Below are 13,374 nucleotides of genomic sequence, written 5' to 3'. Positions count from 1 at the left end.
TCAGCTTTCATCTCCCAATGCCTGGCTTGCAGCACAGGCAGAGGAGAGAAGAGGGAGTCTGCCTCTAGGTGCACAAGGGTGGACATAGGCTTCCTGATGACATCTCATGCTTTTTAGCCACACCTTTGAACAGAATGTGCTCCATTTCATGGGTGCTCCTTACTGTACTAAGAGTCTGCAGTTTCATAATGTTGCAATGCTTCCAGAAAATACTTGCCAAGAAAATATATAATTTACAGAAAGACAATGAAAGGGATTTGCGAGGCCTCCCAGATAGTAGAGGGATCTGGAAACCTTCCTAATGGTTTGAGATCACTTCATTCCAGATGTCTCTTGAGGCACATTCCCCCTGAATGGTTTGCTACTGGCAGCTCATTATGCTTTCCCTGGAATTTCCCCTTACCCTAGCTTTTCTCCCCAGAATGGGCTTTCCATGGTTCTTGCCCAGAGTTAGCTTTTTCAACTCCTTTTTTATATGCATGGCAATAATGGTCTATTCCATATGGGCTAATGTCTCCAACAGAAAGACGCTCCTGGTTCTGTTGATTGATTGCTAATGTGTTTTCAGTGGACATTGCAGGGAGCTTAATAAGCATTAGCTCTGCCATTACTGCCATTGAAGTCATGAGTGCAAATTCATAATGCATTTGAGTGAGGGATTTGTACAAACTGAACATGATCAGAGGGGAGCAAGTATCTCATTCCATGCTTTCATCATGTGGTGCTCTAGGCTTTGGAGATGCCTCAGCCAAGATTTTTGTCCTCAAAGAGCACATAGTTTGGTAAAGAGGAAAGATGTGTAGAAGGTTAAATGTTTAAGTCCTAAAACACTCAAGGACCCACGGCAAATAAAGGGAGCAGAGAAGGAGGGAGTGATGAATTCTACTTGGAGGGAGCAGAAAAGGCTTCTGTATTTGTCACTACTCTCTGAGTCGCGAGTGACAGAAGCACAACTCAAACTAGCTTAAGCAAAATGGAGAAAATTAGTGCACATAATTTAGCAAGCCCAGAGGTGGTTCTCACTTTGTGCAAACTAGACCTGGGACCAAAGAGTGTCATTAGGATCCTTCTTTCTCTGTCTTTCAGCTCTGCTTCTCTCTGCATGTTTGACCTTTCTCCAGCATGGATGCATTTCTTCCATGTGGCTTGGGAAAATTGCCACTCAGATGTACATCATCCAGCTTGACCTTAGTGGAAAAAGAGCTTTTCTCTCCCAGTATTCATGTGTCTCTCCCTAAAAGTATTTCTTATTGGTCTTACTTGGGTCATTTAGCAGCCCTTGGACCACTCGCTGTTGCAATGAGATAAGGTAGTATGATTAGCCATACCCACCAGCTCCATTTACAGTGAGGGTGGGTGACTTCTCCAAAGGAAAGACTAGGCAGATGGCACTCTATCTTCATTGATATTTAAGCTGTACTGTCAAAGAGAAATATGTATATAGATAGATAGATAGATAGATAGATAGATATAGATAGATATAGATATAGATATAGATATAGATATAGATATAGATGTAGATATAGATATAGGTATAGATATAGGTATAGATACAGATAGCCAAATGAAGCAGTGAGGGAAAACTTACTATTTGCACTGCAGGCAATGGGAGGCATTCTGGGATTTTTAAGCAAGGGATGGAGATAGACTTCGATTTTAGAGTATCACTCTGGAAGCACTGCAGAGGGGGACTTGCTCAGAGCCACGACTCAGGGTCAAGGAGGCTAGTGAGGACACCCCTGCAGCAATCTAGATGGAAATTGGGTGTAACAGTTAAGTGCTGTAGAGTGCTAAATATACTAATGTAGAATATTCTACATGTGCAGGTGGGGAGATAAAGGAAGTAATAAGGTAGTAATAAAGGTTGTAGTAGGGAAGCAAAAAGATACGGAAAATGGTAAGCAGAATCAACAGGACTTGGTCTCTCAAGAAAGTGAAGTGTCTAGGATAGCTGCAGTTTCTGCCTTGAGTAACGTCATTCGCTGAGATGGAGAATACAGAAAGAACAGATGTGAGCCTAGGGGAGGAGGGATGGCCGAGATGATGCCGGTAAGTGCTAAGTTTGAGGGAATGGATATGAACAATTCGCAGTTGGATATGGGAATTTGGAGCTCCGAAGAGAGATCTAGGCTGAAATGGGCAAGTTATCAACGCACAGGTTGTATAGTTGATGAGACTAAAGGGAATCATGTAGTCTAAATGTCTGGAGTGAGAAGAGGGCCCAAGAGTTAGTGGTTTTGCTTTGATAAAGGAAGAAGTCTAGAAAGCAGCAGGCTAGCAGGCAAGGAGCACAGCTTGGACCTCAGCAGTCCAAGCAGGCAGCGAGTGCCTAGGACCCAATGGTGCCCTACCCGAACTTGCCAGACTTTGGCTCATAACTAATTCCATACAGAGGCTGGCTGCACATCTTACCTCTTTTGTTGGGTTAAGAGTGACTTTAGGACCTAACCCCATCACCGTGGAGGGGGATTCGACTAATCAAAGAATCCTGTTACAGCCATGGATGTACAAAGGGTCCTTGTGGTGAGGCCAAGCCCGAGTCTTCAGCAGACAGAACGCAGATATGAACATGCTGATGCTGGTGCCTGGTTTATATTATATATTAACAACCGTTTGCTTTTGAGCTTCAACCCACTAAAGGGTTTCCTCAAGGAATATATGAATATGGCACAAATGGGAAAGTGTTGCTTTCCCACTGTTGCCGGTTCCCACACCAGCTTGCTTTGGTCCGCATGGCTGAAAGCTAAGACACTGCCTTGCCTGCCCCCCAAGATCTTGTTAGTTCTGAGTCTCATCAGTTTTGGTTCCTGTATTTGTCCTTTTCTTTTCATTCAGATTGGAGCAGCTTTAAGCCAGGGTGGGCTTAAGTTTACCCATCCCCCCACCCGTACACCCCACTGCAGGGTGAACGTACCATCCTCCTAAGACATTGGGTGATTTTTTTTCATCCAGAGGATAGCAAACTATGACTGGCAGATTCAATCTGGCCTCCCACCTCTGTTTGTAAATGAAGGTTTATTAGAACACAGCCACGCTCATTTATTTATATATTGGCTTATGTCACTTTTGCACTGCAATGGCAGCTTTGAGTAGTTGCAACAGAGATTGTATGTTCCACAAAACCTAAAATATTTGCTGTCTGGACCTTTATAGAAAAAGTATCCCGACCCCTGTTAATCCATCCTCTTCACTGGTGCCAGATTAGTGTTCCTAAAATGCCTTTCACCATGTCACTTTCTTGCTTAGAACCCCACAATATTATATTGTCTGTGGAATGAAATCCAAACTTCTTGGCCTGACATTCAAGGCCCTCAATGGTCTAGTCCTAGCCAATCTTTTGAATCATTAATCTCTATTCCAAAGAGCAAGCTGTACACTTCAATTAGATTTCCCTCTTCATTGTCCCTGGAATATGCAGTATATTTCTACCCTTATTCACACAATTCTCTTTGCCTGGAATGTGCTGCCCATTTGTATCTACCTAATTCCCCCCCCCCCCAATTCTAAATGAACTAACTGAAAACCTGCATCTTTCATATCACATCTGTTCACAGGGACCACCGATGAGTCTACAGCTTGAACATGTAGAGGTTCACTGCCTGTACCCTCTGGTGATATTTTCTCTATTCAAGGCATAGTTCACTAATCCAGTGGTGGGAAACTCTGGAGTGAGGATTTTCTATGTGAACAAAGGCACAGAGGTGGGAAAGCCTAGGTTTGCAAATGACCAGATGTGTAATTAGAACCCTGACTTAGTCCAGTCAGGTTTCTATAACAACATACCATAGACTGGGTGCCTTATACACATTAGGAATTTGTTTCTCATAGCTCTGGAGGCTGGGAAGTCCAAGATCAAGGCACTGGAAAATTCAGTGTCTGGTGGGGGCCTGCTTCCTGGTTCATAGACCATTATCTTTTCGCTGTGTCCTCACATGGTACAAGGGGCAAAAGAGCTCTCGGGTTTTTCATGTAAGGGCACTAATCCCATTCGTGAGGGCTCCACTCTCATGACCTAGTTGCCTCCGAAAGGTCCCTACCTCCTAACACCATTACTTTGAAGATTAGGTTCCAACATATGAATTTTGGGGGAGGGCGCAAATGTCCAGTCTCTAATGAATACATAGCACTCAGTTCCCATTGATGGAAGTATTGTGTCATCAGCGTCTTGTGTCCATGACGCACTATCTCTTGGTGCTGGACTTAAATTTGGGCAACTATGTATCTTGATCGCCAGTGGGAATGAATGATAAAGCACAGTAAACCTGCCCCGGAGGAATCCTAGGATATAGAGATAGTGACTGGTTCGGAAAGCCCTTGTCTTATCACGTGGTACCTCTGAGCTACTGGATAAGGGTGCTCTTCTCATTAGGCCTCACTTTCCCCATCTACGGTCACATATTATACCTATTTACACACACTCTGGAATGAAGCAGCATCAATAACACAGCACTGATCAGAGTTCTTCATAAATGGTGAGTTCCTAAAATATCCTTGGGCCTCACTTTGGCAGGAGGGTTATGTCCCTGACTTGGATATCATGTCTCCCAGTGGCTTGAGATGATAAACTAACGTTTCTTAAAAGTCTGTGCATTGCACAGAAGAATTTGGTTATAACACTAATTATTGCTATGTTGACTTGAATAGCTGTGGTGCAGGCACATCCCCAGAAACATAGCAACTACAGAAAATAAAGGCTTCCGTTAACACAGAGCCCAGCAGCCAGCCTTCCACATTATTGTCCTCTCCAGGAATTGGCTGTCGTATTGTAGAATGCCACTATGTCTGTCTAGCACGTTTCCCCCTGCATATGAGAGTAAAGGGAAATAAGCCAGTGCAGTAAATGTCTCAGCAAACCTTCCCAGTGTGCACTTTGGAAACAAAATGTGGAGCAAGTAAGCTATCATTAAAGGCAGGCCTTTTTATTCTTAAATTAGTCACATTCATATGATGTTTATTGTCTGCATTTGAGAAGTAGGGAGAAGAAAAGTATTACGTGTGCATTCCAGTGGGAAGGTTATGCTCCGAATACAGGAGAATTACATCCCTTTAAAACCAGCCTCTAGGCATTACGTACAAGTATACGTGTGGCAACAATTATAATAATAAATAGCATTTATTGAGCATTTACTGTGTGCCAGGCTATTGTTCCAAGTCCTTTACATGTATCGTCTCATTTCATCCCTGCCGCAGCCATAAGGTTTAGGACAAATTATGATCTCCTCTGTATGTGAGAGAAGGCTCGGACCCGGGGAAGTGAAAGAACTTGCCAGAGGTCACACAGGTAGCAGACGGCAGAGCTGGGGGTCCGATCCAGGCAGACCAACTTCAGATTTCATATTTACCGTAACCTCAGTGAGCCCCACCCACATGCAGTGCTCCCCCCAAGACTAGTTTAAGCAAAGACCGCCCATCAATTTGCATTGTTTGTGATGTCCAGTGGGATGACTTGTCCTAGGAAATTGGAAATTATGTTGGATTATTTGTGTATATGATTTCCATAGAAGGAAGCTAACCCTACAGTTCCCCACTGTTACATGCTATCATATTTGCAGTTTATAACATCCTCTGTCTTTTCGGTGGAGACATTTTTATTCTTTGTCTCCAAATTAACACTGCATAGAACATGACTCTGTGAGTGTGTGTGTATGTGTGAGTGTGTAGAAACCGCCTTTTCTTCTGGATTAAATTGCTGCAGCCTGGCTGACTGAGGAGACTCTCCCACTCGCCGAGCCCGCAGCAGACATGTTAGGAGAAAGCGGCTGGAGGCAGAGGGGCAGGTGACACCGTGCGTGTGCCCAGCATCTCTGGAAGTGTCTATACACATGTGTGCTGCTGCTGCTGCTGCTGCTTCCGGCCTTAAAATTCCTGGAGCCAACACCCACCTACTCTTACAGCCTCTCTCTCTCTTTTATTTTCAAGGAAAAAAGAAAGAGGCAGACTGAAATAGAAGGCAAGCGACAAGAGCTTGACGAGCAGATACTTCTGCTGCAGCATTCCAAGGTAAGAGGCTGATCCCACGAACCTGTTCCATTATTAGACATGCAGATCACACTCCAGAGAGCCGGGCAGAGGCTGCCCTGGCGTGAAGGCTTTACCGCTGACTGCACGAGCTTTTTTTCATTCAGTCAGGAAACCATCTCTTGGCTTTTCTTGTGAATTTCTCAAACCCAGGGCATTGTTACAGCATTCCAGTGTCTGTGAGCCTGATGAGATTATAGTGTGCATGTGGACGGGTTTGGGGGCTGGTGTGTGCATGTAAAATGCGCTGGTTATATATAGAAATTGGATGAGAATTTCCACATGGTGGGTGAGGCAGTGTTCTGGGGCTGCGTCTCAGTGCATTAGGTCCTGTGTGTGTGTGTGTGTGTGTGTGTGTGTGTGTGTGTGTGTTCAGAGGTTCCCGAGGATACGTTGAACATCATGTTCTTGGACACATTAAACATATTAATATTTTCTTTCTTGATATGGAGAGAAGGAAGAGGAAAGCACTGCGATCTGATAAAAGAGCAACGCTGTGTGTTTCGGATGATTCATTCATTTTATTTCTACTTTAACAATTTTGGAAGTGTTCTCTTAGAATGGGCAGTGGGTCAAAAGATGGCATTGCAATGATTTGACTTGGTTGGGTCTCCATCGCACCGGAGAAGAGAGAGGCGGGGTTATTTATTTATTTTTCTTTAAAACGTATTGCACTTAAGCATCATAATTGAGTACAGCGTACGAGAAAGCTCTGTCACTGACAGAAGAACTCCACGGGCTGTGGAATGCTGCTTTCTGCAGGCTTGCAGAATACTGTGAACGCATTCCAGGGGCCAGCTGGAAGTTTCTGCATGCCTTCTTCTGCTCTGGGCTTTTTTTAGGGAAGTCCTTCTCCTGCTCACTCGAGTTGCCGTGACATTCATGTGCAGATGTGCATTGCTCAGGGGGCTGGTTGGGAAGGTTGGGGCTGACTCTTCAGGGTGATGCCAGGTATAGCTAATTTTGATTCTTTTAAACACGATGGGTCCTTGTGGTTGTATTTTCCATTCTTCTCTAGATTAGGGTTGTGCTAAATGAATCCTCGAGATGAGAATTATCAGCAAGCTGATTTCAAATAGCAGCATGACCTAAATCTGCTTAGCATATTTATCAGTTTACTATCAACTTTAACCAGAGAGATGTGTTTAAAAGGAAGAAAAGCAGCGTGATGCTGAGAATATTGCCCACTTCTCTTTACTCATTGTGTAAATCTGTTTATGGACCTTTCTTTGTAGAAGCTTACAGTATAAGCCACATGCTGTTACTCTTTCCTTACACCATCCCTGAGGAAGCATTGAGGGCTGAAGTTAGTATTTTCTTCTTACAGAGAGGGGGACTTAAAAGCACTTAATAGAACCGAGTGGATTTTTCAAGGTCAGTCTGGACAGAGCTGGGACTCTGGCTCACAGTGCAGTCGACTCACTCTTTACAAGAGACCAAAATGTACCAGAAGCTCCGTGAATTCTTGGTTAAAGGTAGATTTTTTATGTCTTTGACAAGACAGCCCCTCTCCTCTTTAAGCTCAGTGTGGTTCTTTGCTTTTGCATTCCTTGAATCAAAAGTCAGGCAATAAATATATCAAATCAGGTGTTTTGGGTTTTTTTTTTATCCCACTTCTTATCAGATACTTCTTATAAGATGTCAAGGACTCATTCATTGCTGATTTCCAGCACAGTATCCATCCATCCATCCATCCATCCATCCATCCATCCATCCATCCATCCATCTTTTCATCCTTCCATCCTTTCATCTATCCAACAACAGAAGTAACAGTAAAAAAGACTTAGTATTGCATGTAGAATCAGTGAGATTCCTTCAGAGACTTGGAAACAAGGGGATCAGATATTTCTTTACAGTCATGTTGGTAAAGTTCTCACATAGTTGATGAAATTGGCTATCTAAGGGAACACCCAGAACTTTTACCTAGGTGATCTTCCTGTAACCTGGGGAGAAATGACTGAAAGTGATGGCAATTTAGTAAATGGAGACCAATGCATTGTCATTTTCTCCCTGGGGAAAGGCCACGTAAACAGTGGGGGTGGATAACTAGCCTTGAACAATGGGGGGAGAAAAGACTCACGGGTCCCAAAGGTGGTTTAAGAAAGACTCCAGCTCTGGCAGGTACCAAGTATCTGGTGAGGCGGGGTCTGCAGTAAGGCCAGAAGAATCATCAAGCCTCACCTTGGCTCAGGTGAAACTTCCCTCATGACTCTGCCTCTCTTTGCTCTAAGCCCATCATCCCAAAATAACTGAGTTATTTTGGTGGTGCCTGACTGAGAGATATGATCACTGCAGGCACCAGAAAGGAATATGTTCTACTTTAAATCATTTAGCTGTTGACAGAACCTGATAGTGTGAGTCATCTTCCCTGTGATCATTCAGTTTTGAGCTTGGCAGCCTCACCCCTTGATGGTAGTAGGTTCATTGGGGTTATAGTTCCTCTGTGAGCCTCTTGGTAGAGACTCGGCCAGCTTTCTCCTGGCGGCACGGCAGCCTTGTCATACCTTTGCCTATCCTTGATAATAGTCATGATTTTTCTGAGCCCCTAGTACTTCAGACTAGTACTGGTACTTTACATACATCCCCTCAATAATGGCCACAAAGTGTTACTTTCCCTGTCTTACAGGGGAGGAAACAAACTTGTGAGGTCAAGTAATTTGCCCAAGAACATAGAGACTATAAGTGAGGGAACCCCAGTTGAACCCTAGGGTATGTCTTTCTCCAAAACCAAGCCTTCTCTAGGACACTGTTTCCTTCAAGTGAAATGTTCCATTTTGAATAATTTGTCTAGAGAGATGCCAATTATCGTCTCTTTATTACAAATATATTTTCATGGACTCCAGAAAATTGAGAGCATATGGAGACATTATTGGTTAATAGTAGTTCCTTGAAGTACAAAATATTAAGAAATGTGTCAATAATTAATTATTTCACTAATTTATAAAATCTAAGATCCTCCCTAAGGAAAATAATGTATGTGCTTGGTACAAAGTTAAATGGAAAAGCATTGGAATCAGATTTCATATTTATGAAGACATAATTCTCATTATCAAATAGTCTTTGGATACTTATTCTCATGCAATGAGGTATGAATTATTTAGATAGATCTATCGGTCTCTTGTCAAGGCAAATAAATAGAATGCAAGACAATAGTGTTGATGCTTATTTGGCTAATATTCTTGGTAATTGCAATATTTAGGGCTATGCAGTGGGTAATGCCACAGAATGGCATATTGTTACTTTATATATGGACAATAAATAAATTCTACAATGCAATGAAAGACCAAAGTGTGGAATGTTGAAATATCCACTACACCTGAGTGATTAAAAAACCTCTAGGTCCTTTGAAGTCCTCACCAAAGGAAACTCAGATTTCTTTTTAGAGGATCTTAGCTATATTTGGTATCTAATATTTGTGATGTAAGAATTTCCAAGAAGTGCTCACATATGGTACCAGTAAGCAATTTTAGTAGCTGAATTATTTTTGCTGATTATAAGAGAAAGGAATGGACGATCATTGCAAAGGCAAAATTTTAAAGCACAGGAAAATATAAAGAAAAAACATAACAACTATGTACTTGTCAACCAGATGTAACTCACACAGAGGTATATCCTTCGATGCTTTTTCTCCGATATATTTTTGTAGAGTAAGGTATGTGACCCTTGATAACAGGCCTCATGAGCTTGTGAGTAAAATAAAATGGTATTAACATTCAGGTCCGAAATACATTAACCTTGACCTCTTTTTTGATTTTGGTAGATGGGCTGGTTTAAATTCTCACGAAAACTTTGTCATTTTTATGAAATCACATCTTAAATTCTTTTGCTTTGTCATATCTGACTTTTATATTGCCCTTGCAAAGAACACCTCCATCTCAAACACTTACCTGTGATGTTTCTTATCCTTCCAATAGTTTTAACCCATCTAGATTTTTTTTTCCATAGGAAATAAGATAGGAATAACTTTACTTTTTACTGATGGTGAGCCTCAACAGGATTTATTGATTAATTCATCCTTTTTCTCACTGACTTAAGTGTCCTCTTTGTCATAGACATGTTTCTCTCTTATGTTCAAGTCTGCCATTTGCAGATTCTTTTAATTCCATGAATCTGCCACCCCTGTGCCGATTCCATCCTCATTTAATCCCCCTAGCTTTTTAATATATAATATGTATTAATAATATGTCATAAGGCAAGAGCCATCATTATTCTTCCTTTGAAGAATTGTCTTGGCTTTTTATTCCCTGGAAACAATTATTTATTTTTGTTGTTTTTATTGTGTGACTTGCGATAATGTGAGTTTAAACAATAAATCAACTATTATATTATACCAGACAGACTAAATTTAATATTCCCTTTTGTCTCTTGGTCGAATTACCAGAGATTTGTCTATTTTATTGGTCAGTCCAAGGCCCCAGCAAGAGTAGGCACACGGTATGTATTGCCACATGAATCCCTTTGGAACTGTCACATTTATAAAGGTTTGTATGACAGAGTCAGCACTGTCAGAATCAAATTGCTAATATCATATCTTCAATATATAAGCTGCCTTTGAATTATTTATTTATGAGCAGGGAACCCTGACTAGAGGTTTTTTTTTTTCTAATCCAAGCTATGAAAATTGTCATTATATTTTAAAAACTACAGCCTTTTCTTTCAAGAAGATTGAATGAAAAAAAATCAAAGACTAAATTGTGACCCTGCGAGATATTTATTGTAAACCCACCAAGGTCATTTGCTGCATAGCCTGAAGGTACCAGGAGCCTTGCTGCAAAGATGTTATAGTGTCTCTCGCTATTGTGAACCTTTAGCAATAATTTTAGACTTTTCTTGGTTATTAGTGTGTATGACAGGCCAGTTTAAATTTTAAAATCTTGACTAGGCAGGCAGGGCACACAGTGTAAAGGAACTCTACATCGCATGCTTTTTCCCAGCATGTCCCCATCTCCACTGGCCCTACGAACAGATTGAGTACAAGTTAGAACTGGGTTTCCTCTAGGAAGTCTTGGGTTGGCTTCTGTGTGGACTGAATCATGTAACAAAAGCTCAATACCAAACCAAGATCTTCCCAGGAGTCAATGGGGAAGAAGGGAAGTGTCCCGGGGAAGGAGAAGGAGAAGGAGAACAGAGAGGGGACACAGATGATCAAAAACACAACACAGCTGTCACCCCACGTTGTGTTTAAGCCATTTTCTATTAGGTGGGATTTCACCAGATTCCCAACAGCATCTGCCAACACAGCCAGTGTCAGTGTGACCCAGATGACAGGTGAATGTGAGATTTGGAATAAAAAGTAAACTCATAAAAGTGTAAAAAGAAATCACAGGTAAATATTTTCAAAGCCCTAGAATGAGGAAGCCTTATCTAATTATAAGCCAGAATTATAAAGTAAAAATATGGGTAGATATGACTTTATAAAAATTACAGTTAGAGGGCCACCTGGGTGGCTCAGTCGGTTAAGTGTCTGACTTCAGCTCAGGTCATGATCTCACGGTTTGTGGGTCGAGCCCTGTGTTGGGCTCTGTGCTGACAGCTCAGTGCCTGGAGCATGCTTCAGATTCTATATCTCCCTCTCTCTCTGCCCTTCCTCTGTTTGTGCTTTGTCTCAATCTCTCTCTCTCTCTCAAAAATAAATAAACATTAAAAAAATTAAAAATAAATAAATAAACATTTAAAAAAATGGGGCGCCTGGGTGGCTTAGTCACTTAAGTCACTGACTTCAGCTCAGGTAATGATCTTGTGGTCCGTGGGTTCGAGCCCCATGTTGGGCTCTGTACTGACAGCTCAGAGCCTGGAGCCTGCTTCCGATTCTGGGTCTCCCTCTCTATGCTCCTCCCCTGCTCGTGCTCTCTCTCTCAAAAATAAAAAAAAAATTTTTTTAATAATTAAAAATAAATAAATAAACACACAAACACTTAAAAAATTTACAGTTAGGAAAAAAATTGGAGACTGATTAGTTTCAATTCATCTCCCACTGCCCATCTGCAACCCCCCCACCACCACCCAGTGATCACCCAGACATTCCTCAGTGCTTTCCTGTATCACCTTGAAAAATTGTGTCATCTCAGGTATCTTATCTGCAGATTTAAAAAGTTTGATTAATCATGTTGTATCCTTTAAATATTTCCAACTTCATTTGTCAATTGTACTTCAGTAAAGCTGGGGGAAAAGGTTTGATTAAATGATCTCTAAGGTCTTCTTTAGCCTTAATAGTCTAAGATTTTATATTTGCTAAAATACAGTGCTTGTGCATGGTTTTTTAATAATTCATTCACTCAACAAGTATTTATCATCCTCAACTATAGCCTTGTGCATCAGCCACTGTGGATGAATAGAGGATACAGCACCTAATTGTGGGAAGTCAGGGGTGAGTGGGAGAGGAGCCCACTGTCAGAGACCCTGGAGAGGGATTGTCTGAGTAAGGGGGAGGTCAGAGGTGCCTGAAGGTTTTGTAAATCCTATGTGAGAAAAAGAGAGTTCTTGGGCATCTTAGACAGAGTGCACCATTTGGCTTCAAGTCTCAGAGCCGTGTCTTACTAAATGTGTGCCCAGGAGTTAGTTACTTAATGTTAGCACCTACCTCATGGGGTTTTTGTGAGAGTTTAATGAATTTATAGGTGAAGTATTTAAAACAGCAAGAGTTCTATAAGGATTATCATCATCATCATCATCATCATCATCATCATCATCACTCAGTACCATTGCTTCAAATATCACATATGTACCAATGACTCCCAAATTGATGTCTCCAGTCCCGATGGCCCCTGAACTCCAGGCTCTTGTATTCAGCTGTTTTCCTGACATGTCCACTTAGATGGGTGTTGCTTCCATTTTAAGCTTCTCAAGCATCATATGCCCTAAATGGAAGTTTTGGTTTTCTGCTCCTCTCGCACTTGTTCTTCCTCTAATCTCTCCAAATCCCCGGATGATGATACCACCATCCACCCTTTTGCTCAAACCAAATATCTATGTCACCTTTAATCCCACCCTTTCCCTCAACCCCCATGTCCAATCTGTCAGCAAGTCATGTTGACTCTACCTCTGAGATACACCTCATGCCTTCCGTAGCTTCTGCTGCTCCTCTGTTTGAAGCTAACATGCTCTGTTACCTGATGATGTAATAGAATCCAATCAGTTATACTTTGTAATCCTGTCCCTCTGAATCTGTTTTCTTCCTACAGTACTTAGGACAAATGCCAAATTCCTTAGCAAATCTGCAGTTCTCTACCTAATCTGGCCCCTTCCTTCCTCTTCATCTTCAGCTTGTTCTACCTTCCCTTCCCCACCCCCTACTCACTATGGTCCAGCCACTTGGGCGATCTTTCTGGTCCACAAACATGCTAAACTCTGTCCCAT

General features: G+C 41.8%; 1 protein-coding gene across 11 annotated transcripts in view; it reads left to right on the top strand.

The window, feature by feature from the left end:
• Positions 1-13,374, top strand: part of PALM2AKAP2 (PALM2 and AKAP2 fusion) — a 484,510-nt gene that overhangs the window by 215,620 nt on the left and 255,516 nt on the right. For all 11 annotated transcript variants that reach the window (XM_058694604.1, XM_058694609.1, XM_058694606.1 and 8 more), the window contains exon 3: positions 5,920-6,000. In XM_058694604.1, coding sequence (XP_058550587.1) covers positions 5,920-6,000 — 81 coding nt within the window. The remainder of the gene's footprint in view (positions 1-5,919; positions 6,001-13,374) is intronic.

The sequence above is a fragment of the Neofelis nebulosa genome, chromosome 12, assembly GCF_028018385.1.
Source record: "Neofelis nebulosa isolate mNeoNeb1 chromosome 12, mNeoNeb1.pri, whole genome shotgun sequence".
NCBI classification, from domain to species: domain Eukaryota; kingdom Metazoa; phylum Chordata; class Mammalia; order Carnivora; family Felidae; genus Neofelis; species Neofelis nebulosa.
The sequence above is the reverse complement of the archived record's forward strand: the minus strand, read 5'-3'. Positions and strand labels throughout refer to the sequence as shown.